General features: G+C 35.4%; 1 protein-coding gene across 3 annotated transcripts in view; it reads right to left on the bottom strand.

Moving 5' to 3' along the window:
* Positions 1 to 2,206: 2,206 nt before the first annotated feature.
* LOC575102 (PTB domain-containing engulfment adapter protein 1) overlaps positions 2,207 to 21,990 on the bottom strand; it is a 36,442-nt gene continuing 16,658 nt past the window's right edge. For 2 of the 3 annotated variants that reach the window (XM_003731290.3, XM_011676688.2), the window contains exons 8-14: positions 12,458 to 12,565; positions 11,589 to 11,708; positions 9,826 to 10,150; positions 9,489 to 9,548; positions 8,971 to 9,051; positions 8,065 to 8,222; positions 2,207 to 6,564 (exon numbers count right to left, since the gene is read on the bottom strand). In XM_003731290.3, the coding sequence (XP_003731338.1) occupies positions 6,493 to 6,564; positions 8,065 to 8,222; positions 8,971 to 9,051; positions 9,489 to 9,548; positions 9,826 to 10,150; positions 11,589 to 11,708; positions 12,458 to 12,565 (924 nt within the window). In that variant the 3' untranslated portion in view covers positions 2,207 to 6,492. The remainder of the gene's footprint in view (positions 6,565 to 8,064; positions 8,223 to 8,970; positions 9,052 to 9,488; positions 9,549 to 9,825; positions 10,151 to 11,588; positions 11,709 to 12,457; positions 12,566 to 21,990) is intronic. The other variant, XM_775518.5, reaches the window with a different exon arrangement.

Below are 21,990 nucleotides of genomic sequence, written 5' to 3'. Positions count from 1 at the left end.
AAAAAAAAAAAAAAAAAAAAAAAAAAACCAAAAGGGGGGGGGGGGGGTTTTAGAGAAATTTAGGGGGGTTTAAACACAAAAAATTACCAAAGGGGGGGGGGGTTTAACCCCCCAAACACCCCCCTGTGTACGCGCCTGTATACAATCACAAGCGAGTCGATACGAGCTGAATCCAAATGAAGGGCAAAATAAGAGTTGTGAAGCGGCCCTACCGTTTAAAATTTGACTGTTGAGTATATAACTTCTATTTAAAAGACATCCAAAATATTGTGCCCTTTTCAAATTTCTCACTAAAGAGTGATGACCGCAGGGGCTGTTCTTAACGTTTAACTTTGAATCCGCGGCTCGAGATTTTATGCGGCCGGCTCGATCGGCCCCCCTCTATTCAATAACGTTTGCCAATGAGCCTTCTGGAATGTCCCCTAATCTCCGATTACAGTTTTCCCATATTTGTCGTTACTGTCACTTAGCGCCATTTCCTAGCCTTTCCCCCTTTCTCATCGACTTTTCTTCCCCCCCCCCCCCCCCCCTCACCCTCTCAGTGTTATCTAGGGTACGCACATGTATATAATGTTCCCTCTCTTTGAAAGCAGCCCTCTGTCTCCGGTGTGTAAAGTCAGTACGGGCCGGACTTTGTTTCGTGAAAAGTAACTCTTTATCGGAAATTTAGGGAACACAAATTCGGTCCCTCCGACCCCGGAGTTGGAGGGAGGGGGGGGGGGGGGGGGAGGGGGCTTTTTATTTATCTTTTCTCTTCTATTTTCTTTTCTCTTCTTTTTTCCTTTTTCTTCTCCTTTCTTTTCTCTTCTCCTTTTTTTTCTCCTCTTCTCCTTTCTTTTTTCTCTTCTTTTCTTCCTCTTTTTTTTCTTCCTTTTTTTTGCGCCGCCAATAGGGGGGGGGGGGGGGCCGCGGCCGTTTCGGCCCCCTGGATCCGCCACTGTATATATATATATATATATATATATATATGAGTGCTTTAATAGATTTAATATACAAAATATGAGGAATCAAAATATGTGTATCAAAAGTTCTATAGAAATGTCAAATCTATGTTAAAACTTTTCTGATTGAGTGTTATAATTATTTATATGAAATTTATATTCATCGTTTTTGTTAAGTTGTTAGTTATTTAATCCTATATAATTTGAATGAAATATATCACTTGCAGAAAAAATGAGGGTGTGGTCGATGGGGGTCATGACTGCACTGTCCTCTGCACTAGTGATGAATGCCCATCTACACTAAATTAATTAAGTAGAGTACAATTATCATGACTGGGCAATTCACAAATACTTATATTACTTCTGTACAATTAAGCGCCTTACTAGTTGGATTTTATACTTAAATTTCATAGTAAGTCCACGATTTATTTCATTTTCACAATTTCATAGTTACTGTTATTAACTCATAATTTTGTGATGAATTTTTTTCGTAAAGTAATTTCTTGCACTAGGTTCTATAATGTAATTTTTTATTCATAATTATATTATATTCGTATATATATTTGACATTCAAAGGGAAATCCAACCTTGATAGCAAACTAAACGGGAAGAAAGCAGAAAAATCAGAGAAACAGACTGGTAAAAGTTTTTAATGAAATCAGACCCCCAAAATGAAAAAGTTATGATTTTGTAGTAATCACTATAGGCATGGGCCCTTCAAATTGGCTGAATGGGTAATGTCTCTGTGATGTAGTGGCATACAACTTTCCCACTGATTTGTTGAAACACACAAAAAATGTATGACTCAATCAGGAGGGTTTTCTCTCTTTAGAGGATCTACAATATCCCCCATTGGAGAAGGAAGAAACAGATATTAATACTTTTGTACATGATTAAATGGGAGAGAGTTGTTCATGTCTACCCGACTACCTCACAATCCATGGATCAAATTACCACATTGAGAAATGCACTGACCGGTATTAAGCGATTTCAATTTTCAAACATTTATAATTCTTTTATTATTGGTCCGATTAATTTCAAACTTTCAACATTCTGTTTATCTCATTTTTTGCTTTCATACCCATAAACTTATTACAAGGATTGGATTGCCTTTTAATGATCATACATAATATAAAACAACAGAAGTGAATACCGAACATAAAAGCATATCAACAAAATGTCACTCACAGACAAATCAACTTACATCATCACATCCACTCTTATATCATGACAACACATACATTAAGAAAAATAGAAAAACAGCATCGAGTTTGCACTTAGTGATTTATTGCAACCACAGCCTGTCTGCACATATACTCTATCCTTATATATTCCTTCTTCCTAACATATATACATGAATGATACACATTTCACAGATAATATAGCATCATATTAGAGAGACAAATCAGAATGAGAAACTGACAGTTCAGCTAGATTGAGCAGCTAGGACACCACACCACAACCAAGGAGGAGGATATAATTAACATTTTCTCCTAATTTTAGACTAGATTCTGTTAATTACAGGCTTGAATGTATGTGACTACACGACACAAAAACTCACATACTATACCTAGCCCCTCAAACATATTCGTTATGCTATCCTCACTTAACACATTATGACAACCTTTCTAATTTCTGTGCATTTTAATGGCATTACCATAACATTTTATACGATACCAAGCAAAGCTGGTGCTCCACATAAGTAACAACATATATTCATGAAATATCTCTTATTTATTGACTTTCGATGTACATCATGTTTTGGGAGCTACGACAACATATTTTCCAAAGTATTGGAGATATTGAGAGATAAAGACAACCATGAAAGTAAAATATGTAGTAAACTGTATTTGCAAAAAATAATCTAACTTCTAACTAGGTGATTATATCAATTTTACCTGAAGCGCATTTATCAAAAGCAATGGGAAGCAAGTTTCTCTTTGTTTTTTCCTGAAAATTTCAACTATACTTTCTTAAGCAATACAAGAGATATTCATGTACAATTCACCTGTATTCATTACTTCACTCACTGAGTTTAAATAGTACATAACAAAAATAAAATCTTTAATGATCAATGGTTTTAGCACTCATCTATTAAAGATCAATGTTTGGTAAATGGGTTGAAAAACATGAATAAACCATAATGTAAATTGCAGTGATGTAGTCATGGCAACAATTCTGAGTCTGACAAGGTCACTTACAAATATTTCCTTCCATATATTTTGTACACATGTTGGTACAATATTGGGAAAATATAAAAGTCATGCAGCTTAGCTTTATTTGAGCATCTGATAACACAAACAGCTTACTTTTGGCTTGATTATAAAACAAAATGTCCATATTAAGATGATGTGCAGCTGGCTGGGTGTGAAAGACATGCACCTATTCCATTTGAAATATTTTAATTATAAAATAATCCTCAAGTAAAGCCGGGTTTCTTAGGTTAATATCTCAACCCCAGCACAGTTTTTCACTGATGTATTATTCAAATGTTCATGGTAACGACTGTCATGCATAAGGTTTAATTTGTTAGAAACTTTTAAACATTTTTCTTTTATAAAATTATTACTTTGAAGATCATAAATAATACTCTAAGAATTAGCACGATAAAACCTATAAATAACCGTTTTCCTGTTTCAATTACCGACACATACTATGATCATATCCTACATGTACAGCATACAACATAAACATAAATTGGCAAACATACATGTAAGAAAGAAAAACAACTTAAAGTCATCCTTTTCATATCACCTTTGAACAGTCCTCTTGACAAAATAATGGCAACACAAAATATTTGTATAATCATCATTAATATAAAACAATTAAGTACTTTTTTCAGCAAATGTTATGTCTGTACACATTTCTCATAAACAAATATAAAACAAATTTAAACCTCTTGTAACATAAGTACCAAATCCTCTGAGAAAAATTAGCCAAAGAAATTCATACAATTTGAAATGAAATAGGATAGTAAATAAGCTTCCAAAACATGGTCCAACCTCTCTGATAAGGGGACTCATCACCACAAGATAATTTGCACTCTCATTTCTAATGGAAGGGGGGGGGGGGTGTCTATTCTGGTATCATATCATAGAAAAATATCAGCTCCAAATATGAATTTGGTACAGACAGATTGAAATTCAAATAACCATGTAACAACTGACTTGCAATATAAAGTACACTAGTTGATGGACCCACAAGAAAACACAGACAGAAGCTACCCCAACTTAACTGTTTGGCAGGCCTTGCTTTGAAATCATTACCCCTGACCTCTTTCATTGTCCCTGTAAGAACCCAGTATTTGCAAAGTTAAGCCAACCCTGTAGGTACATGTGTAAGGTATGACTTTCATATATACCATATACATATATACAGTTAATAGACTTAATAGACTGTATTCAAAGAATGGGAGATTACATGTAGATTAAACAGCCAACAAGAGTCAACCTTCTATTCAATATATAATATAAACACTACATAATAAATCAAAACATAAAAAAAGAAATATTACAATGAAATGGATGAGTTCCATGATGACATAATGGTTTCTATTCATTTAGTTCCATATGATATGAATATGGAGATGGTGTACATATTGTGTGCATGAATGAATTTGATGACCAGGTAATAATAATATCTGTTAAGTGCTCAGAGACAATATTTCACATAAGGCAGTGAAATGCACTATATAATTCCAGATTTATCATGATTTCAAAGATATGGAAGTTTGGATAAAGAGATTGACATTAAACCCTCCATGCATCAGTGGAATAGTCGAGGATTAAACCTCAACTATATATTGTATGCTTGAATACTTGTTTGCACACGTAATACAATGCAAGCTCATGCTCAGGGATGTTTCTTTGTATTTTGAGAAAACAATCCTCAACAGAGTACAAGTAAATATAAATCATAAATATATTTTCAAAAATATAAGTATTTCCACATTAAGGGCAGTGTGCTTAGTGAATTCTGGGAGAAATGAGTTCCATAATCAAACAAAAATATCCATCACACAAGCCTTTAAAATTAAAGTTTTGAAATTGTGGATATGCAAAAAGGAATGGAAAACAAAGAATGAAATAATATTCCTAAATTTTCACTCCTTTATGACTGCTATTTTACAAAATGTAAACTTGTGCAAATAACAAATTAAAATGGTGGGGACATATTCATCAAAGATTCATGTTGTATACAATAAAACACTTGATATAGAAATTCCTTGATTTGATGCTATAAATTATATCAATTGCGAATTTAGTGCAAAGTAAGTTTTGATAATGCATACATTTTCAAGATGTCCCTAATACAAAGATTAGTCAAATGACCATCACAAAGTAACCAATGCTAATTGTTCCGAGATAATATTTGGAACACTCATGAATATTGCATCAAACTGTACTTTACAATGAAGTGTTACAAAGCCTTCCTATACAAGTACATGTACAAATGCTGTACAAAAGGCAGCCAAGAAAGTTTTTATGAAAGGATTGATAAAGGCAATATTGATTTACCGGTATACAACAGACATGTTCACAATGAGAAGAGAGAAATTGGTTCTACAAGGCTTGAAATTTGGTCTTAGCAAAGCAATAGATAGAAACTGCTATTTATATGAGGTAAAGTGAATAGGTATAGAAATTGATTATAGGAATATATTCCAAAGCTTTACATGTGTACATTCTCAATCTGTACCATAATACAATATATGCTTGAGAGAAATGTAGGTATTATATGCATTTGCTGGTATATTTCAAAATTATGATGTTATAAGATGTGCAGAAGGATAAACTTTGTGTACATGAAGTACACAGAGACTAAAATATTAAAGTACAACAGTACAAAGCATGAGGGTTATGTTTAAACAACATCCTTATACACTAAAACCCATATATAGTGAGTACTCTAATGATGAAGGGTTCCTTTAAGTTCATAACTGGCAAATATGCATTGATCTTAGCCCATTGTCTGCCAGTAAGTTTCTTTTGAAGATTTGTCATGGACAAATTTTCAAAAGTTGAATATGGACTTTTGTTCGAGTTGTTTTTCTACACAATTTTGGACAAAACATATCCCACAGGAATAAACATCACGATGAAAGATTTTTTTTTTCTGTAGGAGGAAATTGAAGGTGTAGTAATTCCAAGTCCAAAGACAATATCCAACTCTCAAAGTCACCCATGGCATAGACAGGCTAAAATCAGCTGTCCAGTTTAGATATGAATGATTAAATTCCAGACGAAACCCTATGTCCACTCCAATTTGCATGCATCCTTAACAACACTTAACAAGGCATATAGATGCCACATTTGCGAGAGAGTGAGACTCCATAAAAAATCTCAGGAAAGTTGCAAGAGAAGAGATGGGTGATCCCAAAACATGAATGGAGTTATACATTGGAAGACAAAGACAATACTATATTGATAAATAAGCAATATATCGGAAGACTAAGACGATGCGGTGATGGTCAATTTGCGATGTAAGGGAGCAAGAGAGATAGAGACGAAGATGATGTTGATTAATGCATCAGTCCTTTTCATCTAATGATTTATTTCAGGGGATCCAAGTCCATAATTGAGAAGCTATTTGATGAGGCACCAGCGTTGGAGGTGGATACGTTCTGAAGGAAAAAAGTGAAAAGTGAAGGAAGGATATATCAAAAATACATGTAAAATGATGTGATGGGGGAGGGCTGGTGCTATGGTCTTTCGTACCAATGGTCCTATGATTAACAAAAGCCACTGCACGCCTTACAAGCTGACTATGACTCCATTATAACAAATACGTGCCCATATATGGTTTGAACATAAATACTTGGCAAAGATACATGTGTAGCACCATTATAACCAGAAAAAAAAAAACCACAAAACATTTATACTTACAGAAAGGTAGAAATCATTATGTTCATATGATTATGAACTAAAAGGATTCTACTTAAGGGATTATATAACTTGAGGGATTATATAATTTGAGTGATAGTGCCATAAATACAATGGTATACTTCTGCATCTGGATGAACAAGTATATATGTTCAGTCATGTACGAATACATACATGTGGAAAGAAAGTGACTGATAAATAAATTTTAATGGGATTAAACAACAGATAAATAAAGGGTAAGGAAATAGTGGCTACCAGAAAGAACCAGAAATAACAACCCTTGAGTTCATATCTGAAGTCATCAACAGCATTTAGATCCCAAGGAGAAATGATATAACAACAACAACAACAATAACAATAAAAAAAACTATAATAACAATAATAATAAAAAATAATAACTGGCTTAGAGTGTCTTTTGCATCACAGAACATAATAAACAACATACTGGTTTAGGCCTGTTATTCTGATTCCTCACAAAGGGTCCCCCTTCAATGTGGTAATTTTCACTAATGTCGTTTAGTCCTTCAAGCAAACTTTACTGAAATTATTCTGAATTTAATTCATTTCATTCCTCAACGTTGAAATTCTTGAGGAAAATGTTCTGAAAACCTTCACTCCCTATGGATCACTATGTTATACATCATCTTATAAATTAGACATCCCTTACAGCTCATGTAATAGCAGATGAACATCAATAACATTAATTTGAGTTACCTCCTGCCCTTACATGGTCATTTACAGTACACAGTTCAATCTTACTCAAAATATTAACCCATACATACATTAAAAATAAAATATCAGGAAGAAAAAACAAACAAAAAGTGATCACAGAAATAAATAGATTGTCATTAAATAAAGTTATCAATTTAGTAACAGCTACAAAGCACAATTGACTCTGTTGGTGTTATAATTTAGAAGAAAAAACCAGACATATTGGCTGCATTCTGACTTCCTAAACCTATAAACATTTAGTAAAAATACAAATACAGGTAGTATTAAACTTTTAGAGGTTTGGTCCTTGATTTAAACTTTATCTTTGTGTAAATAAATGTATAATAATAATACTAGTGTTATTTAAACAAATGCATATTGCACCCAATAATATTATTTTGCTTTTCAAGCATTATTGAGGTGTCCCATCATTTAACAAATAACTTAAAAAGTACAGTGCTGGTTAAAAAATGACCTCACTGACAGGTAATTCAGACAAAAACAAAAGACAAACAAATAATCTATCTTACTGATGACCCCTTGTTGCTTAAGAAGTCCAGATCATCACCAAATCTGAATTCTGTGGTTGATGGAGCTGCAAATGGATTGGGAGATGTTGTTGCTACTCCACTTCCATTCATCTTAGAGGCTTTTGAAACGGCAGCATAGAGGTCGTCAAGGCCGACTACTGCAAGTTGAGAAAGGTAGAGAATGAGAAGTTAATTATTACAGCAGAATCTTGCATTCCTTCATTTATTCATTCATTGGTGGAGGTTACCATATCAGTCAACAGCCAAAAGCTAATTATTGTCCAAATAAATTTGTTGTAAATTGTATTCCCTGAACTACATGTATTACAGAGTGGTAGAAAGGGGAAAAATTAAATGCTATATATTTAATGAATATCTTTCTGATGAGTCAAGCTTGAAAATACAATTCTTTTTACATAGAAAATAGATTTAATAGAGTATTGACCTGCCCAAAAATCAAGTAAAATAACACCTGCAATGATCAATTTATTTTCCTTATCATTCCATCATTACACTTGGTAATAGAAACCACACAAATTGTACACATACATATCTCGGATTTGGCTCTGTACATGTAAAATGAAAAATGAAAAAACGTCTTGCAACATAGTTCAGTCTTCATGCTTCTTTTTTGCAATAAGTTTAGGTACAGGATACCAGCAGGTGTACTGTCGTACTGTTGAGGTACAGTGCAGGTGTATTTATAGTGTCTCAATAAAAGTTCTACAAGGAACTACCGTTATACATGTGCAGCTTCTCTTTACATAATTTCACATAGTTGGGTGCTTAAAATGTTACCATGCTAGAACTTCTGTATTAGCCTATTGGATAACATTTTATTTTGACATATCACACATTTCCTATAGATTCCAGGATGAATGAATGATGTTCTCCAATGTAACTCACCATTAGGACTTGGGGATGTAGGGAGAGGTGAGGTGGCTGAATCCCCCCTCACTCTCATAGTCCTAGGAGGAGGTGCCAGAACTAGGCAGGAAAAGCAAAGAAAATTGCATCAACGTATGAGCATAAATAGGGAAACAAATATTTCCAAGAAATCACTACTTTAAATAGTCTTACCTTTAAGAATAGAATGTCCAGCATTTGGGGGTATTGACGATAGCGAGAATTTAAGGTTAAATCTTGAGATTACGTAGAAGAAATTTTCAGTTCATTGTAATCTGGTGGATACAACCCGATTCAATTACAATCAAGCACTTTGCATGAACTTAAATTTTGTTTCTTGTTCTGCATGGCCGTCATAGTGACTCAATTAAAACAATAGGTTACATTTCAATTTTACATTAGAAATAGTATGGACCCAAAACATTAAGACTTCATACATGTTGTTGCCAGGATATATGACTGATAATTATGTGCAAAAGGAATACAAAAATGTTTGATGCTGATTCTGTTATGATTACCTCCTGGTCCTTGTGATACCGCTTGAGGTCTCGGTCTACTTCTGGCTATTGCTGGATCCACTGCAAAATAGACCATTAAAGAACAGATTAAATACACAACGTGAATGTCAGGAGCTGGACTTAAGAAATATAAATCCAAAAGGCCTTGCTGTATTCTTTAGAAAAGAGTTCTATGAAACATCCAAATATCATTTACCTAAGTGACAGTTTTGGTGTCGATGACCTTCCTCAGACTTGGACTGGCAGATGAAAGCTAGCTGCCAGTTTCCTAATTTCCAAAGGATGTTCATTTAAAATTTTTGTATAAATATATCCTACATGTCTATATGAATCTCACCCGAGGGCTGTGCTGGAGGAACTAAAGAAATGGGTGATTGAGGTTCGACAGGAGCCGGCTGTGTGAAGATGGGCGCAGATGCTTCAATGTGCCTGGGTAGGGGTGCAGGGGGTGGTGGTAGGAAGGGCTCGTTGGTCTTTGGAGTCCCTGCTGGTGCTGGCGCCAGTGTTAAGGGAGGGGCAAAGGCATCCTCAAACGCAGAAGAAGAGGAGGTGGAGTTTGTCCTGATGGACGTGTAGGCTGCAGCCTGCATGGCAAGGGTGTCCTTGGCAGTGGGGTTGGAAGACTGGACGAAAACCCCTGATGGTGATGAGGGCTGAGATACCTGGAAGATGGAGGAAGAGGGAAAATACAGAGTGGAAAGAATTAGATTAATTTACCAGGAAGAGGAAGGAAGTGAAAGGAAGTGAATAGTGACAAGAGCAAACTAGAGCAGAGAGCTGTTTATCTCTGGAAGCTAAAAAGAAATTTGGAAACCTTGGAAAGAGCTCCAAAGAAAAAACAATAACAAAAATAATGAAAAAAATACAATTCAATTCACTTCAAGAAAATCTTCCTTTATAAAATACAGAACATCAGAAACATGAATTCAGTACATGTAACTACTATAGCCATAGATACAAGGAGGACAAAGAGTCATAAGAGAAAGGAAAAGAAAATTTCAAAAGAATACTGAAATGGGAAAGTAGAGAAAAAGCGACAGAGACTGGAAATGAAAAATAATAGTCTTGACATACAGGGTGAGTCAGAAAAAATGTCCCACTTTTTAAAAGTTGTATTGTTTGAAGTATGAATATTTAATTAGGGGTTTAATGATATGTCTTGTTAGAGTTATCCTCCCAGTTCATTTAGGTACCATTTTCATTTTAATCCCTTCATGCACGACTGAAAATCAGACAATCTTTACAAGACTGCCATATTTCACTTGCGCCAACTTACTGGGTGAGGAATAAAACAGTGCATTGAACAAAGACAGTCAGACAGACAGACAGACACACACACACACACATACGTGCACTCCCACAGTTCATTTAATAAAACATTACAATATATAATGATATTAAAACAATCCTATTTAGACTTTTCCTACATAAATGTGAATGTGATACAAGAAGCCATGCCAAAACATTCGGATTATCATCAATACTGGAATAAAGAAATAATAATTAAAAACATGCATCAAATGGAATTAGAATATTTTGTTTTGTGTCGAGTATGTGTTGAATTGCAAAACTGAGTCAAAATCAAAGTAAATGAAGAAAGATGCTCAATGTTAATCAGCATGCACAAATTAACGAAGACATAATTAAGACATATTCTACTCAGCCGATCATTAGTCTTTCATGCTATATTGCGGATGCTACTGTAGATGAATCTGAGTTGCCTTGGCCAAGCCCTAGCTTCCAACAATCATATTAGGGTTTCAATATTCAATTAATAACTGACCCTGTGGCTTTTGACATCTGACTTCATGAATCTAGCCCGGGCTCTATTCAGTTCATCTCTTTATGCTCATGCACATACAATTTTCACAGGGGCAAATATGTTTTGCATAACTTGAAACCCACTTCCAAGGTATGAAGTATTTTGATCCAAGTTTGATTAAAATTAAATTGTTGAATGGTTCCCAAGTTATTAATTCAACAAAAAAAGTCTTTCCTCATCATATATGAGGTATTGCATGATGGGATGTAAGCAGTAATGGATTTTGCAATGTCATGCAAACTTGCATATTATTTGAAGCTCTTTGTTTAATCTGTAACCTTTAAGTCCACTAGAAGATTTATTGCAGTAACAGGCTCTGATGATGATTGAAATTGTCCAAAATTTGATTCTGAAGGCTGACTGAATGGATTGTATTTGGCAGATCCACCGTTGAAGCTCTGTTGGTCGTTGATTGACAGAAGTTTGAGAGAAGTTTATTTACATAGAAGACAAAATGTAGACATGTGCATATATGTAATACGAACAAGAAACATTGGTAAGCACAAAAACAACAACATGGAGGCATTCATATACAACATTCATAAGAGAGATGTTGAACACAAAGAAAAAGAGATTGAGAGTAAATGCCTTTATCTAGATTCAATCTTCGCTCTATAAATTTGACATTTTTAAAGAATGAACAAAGTGGTATCTGTATAAAGCCTGCCTTAGGAATTGCAAAATTCAGTTTTGTTTCTTTCTCCATAGTAAGGGCTAGATTGTACTAGATTATAAATTTCATATCCTAATCATATTTATCAGTTACATAATTTCCTCATCATCTCAATAATGACAATTTAATCTTTAATGACTTTATAAACCAGTGATGTCTTTTTTGCAGTGATTTAATAACATATCAGTTTCAGTTTTAACAGACAATAAGCACTGTCTAGCTTTTTGGCAATTCTGAAATGTGTCCCATACCACATCAGTCCATTTATTTCATTCAAAAATGAAAGTCTCTTGCTATGATCAGTGACTAATGACAGTCGATAGTTGATGATTGATCTATTGATTTCTATATCATCTTTTCAAACATTCAAATATCCAGAAAAGCCATCAGTAAATGATCATATCAGAAGATAATAACTTGTATGAACTATTAAGTAGACAATAGAAAGACACACTTGATGAGATGAGTCTTTACCTGTTCTCCATTAGCCTGCAGTGTGTATGATGGATTCAGACCTTGTTTTATCTCCATCTCATTGATCTTCTGCTTTAGAGTCTTATTCTCTTCTTCTAGTTCATTCACCTGATGGGAAGAAAACGAAAAACAAAAGGAATACTTGAACTTTGTCTCTGTTTACTCCATATATCATACCGTATGTGGGTATATACAAGATAGATTTATTACATGTAAGCCTAAGGGAAAACAACGCTTTAAATAAAATGCAGGGATATCCAGTCAGTTTTACTCACTGGGACTGAAAAGAAGCCAGAACACGTTAAAGCCCCATATGTGCTGTACAATAGAAAGCCTGAAAAAGCCTGAAATGGGAAGTTGTCAGGGCCTGAAATCAGGCAAAAGCCTGAAGACTGTCATGTCTGAAAATGGAACCTGAAAAGACCCAGCACTGTATTAATAAGTTACTGAAGAGGTAACCATTGCTTTCCACAATAGGCATACACTGTACTACAAAGATTCATAAGTTGCATAAAATGAAATGTGGAGTCCAATATGCTTATCAATTACTAGACGTTTGCCAAAATTGGGATTATACATAAACATAATGGTATGATAAGCAACAGATAATTATGACTTGTACTTCAAAGTTTTCACATTTAGTACTAATAATTCTCAATCACTCTCATTTGTTTCATAAAAAATCACTTCATCTGACGATCATTCACTTCAGAGCAATGTGTATGGGTCATAAACGTATCGTGCTTAAAATCATGTGGGAAAATAGGTTGTCTATTTTCACTTGACAATACCAGGATGTTAAATGGGATTGCAATAACTTCTTCAAATAAAATTTCTAACCATAGTTTAATGAGATATGACAATAAATTGACAATGAGTTATCTATTGTCATGGGAAATTGGCGAGGCTTGAATATGGCCATTTGCCAGAAAGCTCTCAAAATACAAAGAACACATGTCCATTTGGTGACAAAGCTTCTTTACTCGCCAGCATGGTTTTGTGTGGGTGGTGTTTATGTCCTGCTAGCCTTTGTTTTCTTTTGGGTGGAAGCCTTTAATGATTGTTTTGTTACACCCTGATGGGTAAATGGTAATATTGATGTAAATAGGAAACAATCACCCCAGATGGGCGACTCCCAAATTCTCATCAGATGAGACAGATAATGTAGACCACAAGGCTGTCATTATTGTATGGTTAGGGGACTTGTGCAATTCATCCACTTGAACTAATTGAGAAATAAACTATATCTCTTTGATTTAATATACAATGTAATTCCAACCATGCAACATTACACAAATAACACATAACAACATCAAAGAAATGTAAAGGTACAACTAGAAATGGAGCTCACAATGCTGTGGGATCTACTGCTACCTTCATGACATGTCAATTTTACAAAAAAGGAAATGTATTTTCATATTATACAAAGTACATGTGATTTATTTGGATGAGTATTTGTTTGAAGAAAGATAAATACACACTTGATTGTATTCCAAATATTAAATGTTACAGGAACATAATAAAGGAAGCTATTCAGATACAGGCATAGGCAAAGACTAAATGAACATTATCAGTAGAAGTGAAGTAGAAGTGAAGGAGAAGAGAGAAGAGAAAGGGACGTGTTTGTAAATGTAAGTTAATTGTTATAGAGGGGCAGAAAAAAGGAGGAAAAGAAGATAGATAAGGAGAAGAAAGACAGGGGGAAAGAGGGAGAGAGAGAGAGAGAGTAAGATGAAGGAGTAGACCAAAAAGAGGGAAAATGAGAAGGAAGGGAAGTACAGTGAGGAGGGGAAGAGGGAGAAAGAGAAGGGTGATGGAATGGGCCATTAAGAGAGAAAGTTCGGAGGGGAGAGAGCGGGACAGAAGGAGTGAGTAAGGGTTAAAACAAGGGGCTGAACAAAGAAAAAGTAGGGAGGGAGAAAGGGGTTGGATGGAAAGGAAACAGGATGGAAGGGATAGGAAGGGGAAAAGAGTGATAGGAGGGGAGGTAGGAAGGAAGAGGGATGAAAAGAGTGATAGGAGGGAAGGAAGGGATAGGAAGGGGAAAAGAGTGATAGGAGGGGAGGTAGGAAGGGAGAGGGATGAAAAGAGTGATAGGAGGGAAGGAAGGGATAGGAAGGGGAAAAGAGTGATAGGAGGGAAGGAAGGAAGGGATAGGAAGGGGAAAAGAGTGATAGGAGGGAAGGAAGGAAGGGATAGGAAGGGGAAAAGAGTGATAGGAGGGAAGGAAGGAAGGGATAGGAAGGGGAAAAGAGTGATAGGAGGGGAGGTAGGAAGGGAGAGGGATGAAAAGAGTGATAGGAGGGAAGGGAGAGGAAAGGGAAAAGAGTGATAGGAGGGAAGGAAGGAAGGAAGAGGGATGAAAAGAGTGATAGGAGGGAAGGAAGGGATAGGAAGGGGAAAAGAGTAATAGGAGGGAAGGAAGGAAGGGAGAGGGATGAAAAGAGTGATAGGAGGGAAGGAAGGAAGGGAGAGGGATGAAAAGAGTGATAGGAGGGGAGGAAGGGAGGGAGAGGGGTGAAAAGAGTGATAGGAGGGAAGGATGGAAGGGAGAGGGATGAAAAGAGTGATAGGAGGGAAGGAAGGAAGGGAGAGGATTGAAAAGAGTGATAGGAGGGAAGGAAGGAAGGGAGAGGGATGAAAAGAGTGATAGGAGGGAAGGAAGGAAGGGAGAGGGATGAAAAGAGTGATAGGAGGGAAGGAAGGGAGAGGGATGAAAAGAGTGATAGGAGGGAAGGAAGGAAGGGAGAGGGATGAAAAGAGTGATAGGAGGGGAGGAAGGAAGGGAGAGGGGTGAAAAGAGTGATAGGAGGGGAGGAAGGGAGAGGGATGAAAAGAGTGATAGGAGGGAAGGAAGGGAGAGGGATGAAAAGAGTGATAGGAGGGAAGGAAGGAAGGGAGAGGGGTGAAAAGAGTGATAGGAGGGGAGGAAGGAAGGGAGAGGGGTGAAAAGAGTGATAGGAGGGAAGGAAGGAAGGGAGAGGGGTGAAAAGAGTGATAGGAGGGAAGGAAGGAAGGGAGAGGGGTGAAAAGAGTGATAGGAGGGAAGGAAGGAAGGGAGAGGGGTGAAAAGAGTGATAGGAGGGGGGGAAGGAAGGGAGAGGGATAAAAATAATAAAAGAGAAGAAAGTGGGAAGGAAGGGTGGGAGGAAAAGAGGTAAGAAGTGCAAGAGCTAGCATGAGAGAAAGAAAAAGAAAGGAACAATTGAGTTGAGAGTAACACTGGTATAGGACCTAAGGAGAATAGAGTTTATATGAACGGAAGAGTGGGAAACATGTGAACACATAAACGACACTCATAAAGCAGCTAACATGAGCAACATTTCCTGCAGGAAGTCAATCAAAACTGGACCAGAAGTTACCAGACATAATTAGCACGTACTTAGGTGTCCACCCCAAGGGAAAACTCAACAGGAATCTGCCAATGGCAATGCATATACAAAAAGTTCCATATCTGAGTTTGAAATGATAATAACAGTAGAAACTGGAAAGTAAATCGAATTTATGATTTTCTTTCTTAGATGCAAACATGCATGATTAACAGTAAATGATGCAAAATTATAGAAAATCACCTACATGTAATTATTTAAAGCTAAATATAAAATATTTGAATTGTAATATTTTCAAAGGAATTGTAATGGCTACTGGTGTTGTACAAATGTTTCAATCATACCTACTAAAATAGTCATTTTGTATCTAACTAAAACAGTAGACATAATTTTCAATTATATTTATCAGTGTCAAGAGACTATTATGGTAAAATTCCCTACCCCCTCATGACCTCAATTCTGTTCTTAATGTAGGAATATTTGTTAATGTTCTTGATATTACCAACAGTTCAGTTCTTTTCCTGATTCTCTCACTTTCCATTATGTCCCAATGTCAATGTCCCTAAAACCTCTGTTTGTCAGTGTTATGAGCTATAATAAAATTGAACTTACTTTTTAAACACTGACCAGAATATCATAGAAAGCCTTCTTGAATAACGAAGGAAATCAATGAGCATTCAGCTCTTAACAAAAGAACTTGATACGCCGGATAAAGGGGTTAAATGGGGACAGTAGCCAGGAAGCAGAGAGAGATAGAGAGGAAAGAGAGAGGAAGAAATAAGAAAACATGAGCCACAGAGAGGGACAGTGAGGGACAGAGAGGGACAGTGAGAGACAGTGAGGGACAGAGAGGGACAGTGAGGGACAGTGAGGAGCAAGTCGCAGGTAGTTGGTCATTAGATGTCCAGTACGTCACACAGTATTGTCGAGTTCTTAATTAACATATATCTTGACATCAAATAAAGTCTTTTTATTTCATATTGGTCAAATAAAAGTTCTAATAGGGCTATTAACGTAATTACAATCAGCAGATATAGACTTAAATCTTAGATGCGGTTTGTGACTTACAGGACAATAGCTTGGACTTGCACAGAGATAGAGAGATAGAGAGAGAGAGAGAGAGAGAGAGAGAGAGAGAGATAGAGAGAGAGAGAGAGGGGGGAGAGAGAGAGAGGGAGCGATTGAGGTAGGGAGAGAAAGAGAGAAAGGAGTGTGAGAGATAATTATGTTAGATACTTGGCACATTTCAGCAGAACATTAGAAAGGCCCTGTACATGTAGCTTAACCCTTCTACTTCAAAACAGAGAAAACCACCATATAAATTCAGAAGCAATCTTGGGCTCCCTGCAGCGAGGGAGTTAAGAGGCCTTCCTTTCCTCACAACCTCAGGATGACCTAAAGACATTTGTTGCATGAGACTGACTATGAATCAGAAGAACTTTGGACTCAAGATCGGGTTTTTCTCAGGAAGTGGGTCTTCACATTGGATGATTTGATAAAGACTGACAGTCAGTCAGATGACTAAAGGCTACGTGGGCACAAGTATGTAACAAAAACAAGACTGGCAGGATTTTAAAGGGCAACATCAGCCTCCTTTTAATTATGAGAGATAGGGAATCCTCAGCGTCTATTTTCTCCTTTGCTGCTACCTGAATTAAAGAGAAGAGGGATCGTTTAACAATGTTAAATCTGAGATACAAGGCCCTACGTGTTATCAGTGTCTGTGATATGGTGTAATATTGAAGCCCTAAAAAAATTGCGCTTCAAAATGATCAATAAGTGCCTCAAAAAAGTAAAAATCTTTCAGTGACCGGTTTTACCATACTCGTTTTCCCCAATAGACTGTAGTGTTATGAAAACCGTCAGGCGAACGGTTTTCAAAATGTGTAATTCCAATCATAAATATCTTGATAATCAGACAGGCGATCGGCTTGTAAAAATCATGGGGTTCCTGACTGACCTATAGGTTTATAATTATCATTGCATCATGAGCTAAATCCAGAATTTTATTTCAGAATCTGAGACAAAGTTACCGGATCCCTTTAAACACAGAGTTACAGGAAACACCCTTCTGGCTCTCAATAGATGATTAGTTTCATCTCATCGTTAGGTATCTTAGCTTAGCCAAATATAGTGGCACTAAAAGGACACTAAAAGACACTAAAAGACACTAAAAGACAGTGAATGCAATGCTTAGGTACTAAGAGGATTTAAAAATAATTGTACCAATAGTCTATGACTATAAGAGTTTGGCCATAGCGTAATTATGTAGCCGACCAACATTGGGTAATTTATACCCAACCCGTTTTAAATACTTTGCATTATTACAATAATAAATTTTCAATTTGATCAAATGTCTGAAGTTTGTTGGAAACACAGTAACCTGCATGTGTTGGCCAGGTATTTTACAGATTACATTTATATTATGAGAGAAAGAGAGGAGATAGCGAAAGAAAGAAAGAGAGAGAGAGAGAGAGAGGGGGGGGGGGGAAGAAGAAACTGCTCTTAATTCAAAATTTGGTTGGTGTTACTTAGCCGATTTGAAAAGAATACCCTTACCAGTATATCACATATATCATGTGTCAAGAAAAGTAATAACTACAATGTTCATCGATTAGCAGGTATCTAAATGTAATAGCAACCATAATCATAACCCTCGTGATTTGTGTCAACAAATTCCTCATTCCTCATTTTATACAAAAATTTGAGCAAATCACCTCACCAAAGATATCTACAGGTACTTTTACTTTATTGATCATTCTAAAGAGTGATAGAGATTGATCAATAAAGCTCAGAGAAGACATTAAACTTTATCCATCGAGAATAAGCCATATTGTTACTATCATTTCATGAAAAGAAGTAAGAAAATTAATGTGCAACAGATTATATTTATTATTATGATGCAGGTCAGGAAATTCATTATATTAATGTAAATATTTTTATAACTTTCAGGTCTTTAAACAGTTATTGAGTACGCGTAATGGAGGTTTTGATGGATAGATGGCCAATTGTTATGTTGTTTCCTTTTAAAAGCATGGCTTAGGCGAAACCAGTTAGTACAGGTTTTCAATACGTCACAGTGTTGCCAATCTGTGATTCACTGATGACAACTTCAAATATTCATAACTTTCCTATTTTTTTTAAAACTTGATTGATCATTCTAGAGAGGGAAAGAGATTGGTCAATAAAGCTCAGAGAAGACATAGAGTACCCAAGCTGTAACATCATAAAAATGTATTTTTGGAATTTCTCAATTTTGTCTTCATTTTCTGAAAGAGCATCAAAAATAATGTCCTATCCGGCTGGTATTAGACAACATGGCTATTGGGACACTTGCCCCTTGTTCACTAGTTTTAACACAAATGCTATTTGCCCAATAGTCAATATCACTTGATACAAAAATGAGTTTATTTCAACTGAATAAATTATACTTCCCTTCAACAACAAAAATATTTTCAACAGCAAATGTCACCCTCTCTCTCAAACCATTTTTTCGGTGGCCATAATACAACATGTCCTGAGCTCCCTACAGTAATCAATTTCACAAGTCAAAACATTTCTTACACAGACCTAGCATCTAAATTTTTATATCGCCTGTCTAACTTCAAAATGAACTACCTTGTTTTTATTTGATTATACATTTGTTACATTTTTGGTTTTCCTAGGCAAATGGGTAAATGGCATAAATGCAGCATCCTTTATCATTCAATTTTAATTGTTTTTGGAACAAGTGTTAGTATTCAACGAACCAATTTCATAATGTTTTCAAGCCATTTCTTCCAAGTACCCCAAATACTGAGCTGATACTGATTTGGTATTTCAATTGATGATATCCATTGTGTATTAGGCTGTGCATAGAATGGATTTTAGAAAATACACTTAGTTACAGGTTTATTACATAAGCATTGGGGATATTTGTTTAATACAATAGTAAACTGGTCTCTAACATCAGGGGTGATAGTGAGCACTAAAAAAAAAATAGGTTTTTTATTTTCCCCTCAACCACACCCCCCTTGAGTAAAAAAAAGAGAAGAGGATTCGCGGGGAAAAAATGGCATCTAACAACATTCCCCCCTTTCGAGTAAGAAAATTGGGAAAATAATAGGGCAAAATAGGGAAGAAAAGAGAAAATAAGGGGGGAATCAGGAAAATCAGGATAAAATAGGGAAGAAAAAAAAAAAATCGGGAAAAAAATCGGGAAACGGATTTAAATCACGTTTTTATCAGGCCTGTAACATGAACACCACACCACAACACATATTCAGAATATGCAATATCTTCATTAATTTACACACTAAATATAAGTTTTCGGTTTATGCTTTTACGTATACATGATATAATCTTCAGGTAAATCATAAAGCACAAAATAAAAGCAAATACAGCAATGACATACAATAAATGAAAAATGAATTTATTGAAATGGAACAAAACAAATACAGAAGCTTTTATTTTTTTTAATTTTTGTTGGTGATTATATCATGCATGAATAGCAAGCACACTACATGTATTATGCAAATGCAGCCAATAACTTACAATACTTTCCAAATTATTTGCAATGAAACAATACAAATGTAGGACACATATTCTGAATATGGAGTGTGGATGAAAGCATACTATTTATACTTGTGCATAGGCTCAAAATATGAAACAAACGGCCATATTTACAACAAACATGCTGTAATGAAAATGCACAAATATGAAAAATGAACGAACATACTTTCAAAATGATAAAAATTATTACAAGCAATTAATTCAAGCATGCAAATAAAAATTGATGTTAATCAACCTAAAAAATTTACAAAGACAAATTCTCATTTCCAGGGGTTTGATTTGAAATCTCGACAGTTGAAATCATTAAAGACCATATCCAAACTGAAAAACGAAATGAATGAATTATATATCAACGGAAAGCTTAGAAGCAATAGATTACAATAATATCAATTGTATGCCATTTTATTGTCTGTCAGAGGAGTATCAGCTCTCTGAAAAATCCAAATCTAAAGCTCAGAAGTTGTCGACCTAAAAACTTGCTATCTACCTGATGACATCATCTTATGTAGAGTACGCATATTCACAATGACTTTGCATCAATTAAGCACGGCTCATTGCCTCAGCTATATAGGTGAACCGTTTGGGTCCCATGTTATGTCATCACTGTAACTTCAGCAAATTTGACCCCTGTTGACCCGTAATTTGGAGGACTGCAGAAAATGAGGTTTTAATTTACTTTTGTGCAATAATGAAAAGGGTAAATAATTTGAATACCTTTATATTTGTATTCTACATTCATTCAGTTTTCCATTTATATCAAGTTGTATTTTCATCGGACAGGGTCTTTAAAGTGTAAGCTGAACATATCTAAATGTATAATCTTCATAACAACAAACTAAAAAGGAAGCATCTTTAATACACACTTAAATCGCTTCTACTAAATTTGAATTAATTTCTTTTGAAAATACATTAAAAACACACAAATTAACATCTTTTCTACAACTTGGTACAACATAGGTGCCCTTCATATATAAGAAACCATCTAATAAAGTTTTGAGAGTTGTTATTTTTACATGAAATCCTACCAGATTTCAATGAACATAATTTGCCAACAGCAACATATATTTTGGAAAAGAGAAGTTTTAATGCTTTATCATGAGTTTCTTGATTTCTTTCTTTTCAGTGCCCTTTGGGGTTTTTATTTATTCGGTTTAGGGAGATTTTTTTCTTCTTTTTTCTAAGTGACTTTAAGACAGTGTAAAGAAATGGTTAAGTTTTTGTAAAGGTGGAAAATATTCTTTCTTTTCATTTCTAGCTTGGAGAGTGGCATAGCAACAATGTCATATGAAAATGAGCACTCTTGAAATGCCTTCATATTCCAAATATGACATAAATTAGTTTACAATTATGAGGTAAATCTTCATACCACAAGTATGAGCAGTGCTTTGTCACTGCATACAAGAATGGAGTCACTTGTTTCATTCAGATGATGCAGAATCTTCACATTATCAGGGGAGTCCACAAAGGGGTTTAAACATGTAACAGCAACCGGTTGGAATTTTGATGTGACAGGTTTGAAAATCAGCAACCAGATTGAATTTGGATTGTATATAGTTTAAAGATCAACAACCGGTTTGAATGTTGATTTGTATAGGTTTCAAGATCATGAAATATTTGTCATATGTGTATGAAAATGCTTCAAATTGGGGGTCA

This window comes from Strongylocentrotus purpuratus, unplaced genomic scaffold, assembly GCF_000002235.5.
Source record: "Strongylocentrotus purpuratus isolate Spur 01 unplaced genomic scaffold, Spur_5.0 spur5_scaffold_6, whole genome shotgun sequence".
Taxonomy (NCBI): domain Eukaryota; kingdom Metazoa; phylum Echinodermata; class Echinoidea; order Camarodonta; family Strongylocentrotidae; genus Strongylocentrotus; species Strongylocentrotus purpuratus.
The sequence above is the reverse complement of the archived record's forward strand: the minus strand, read 5'-3'. Positions and strand labels throughout refer to the sequence as shown.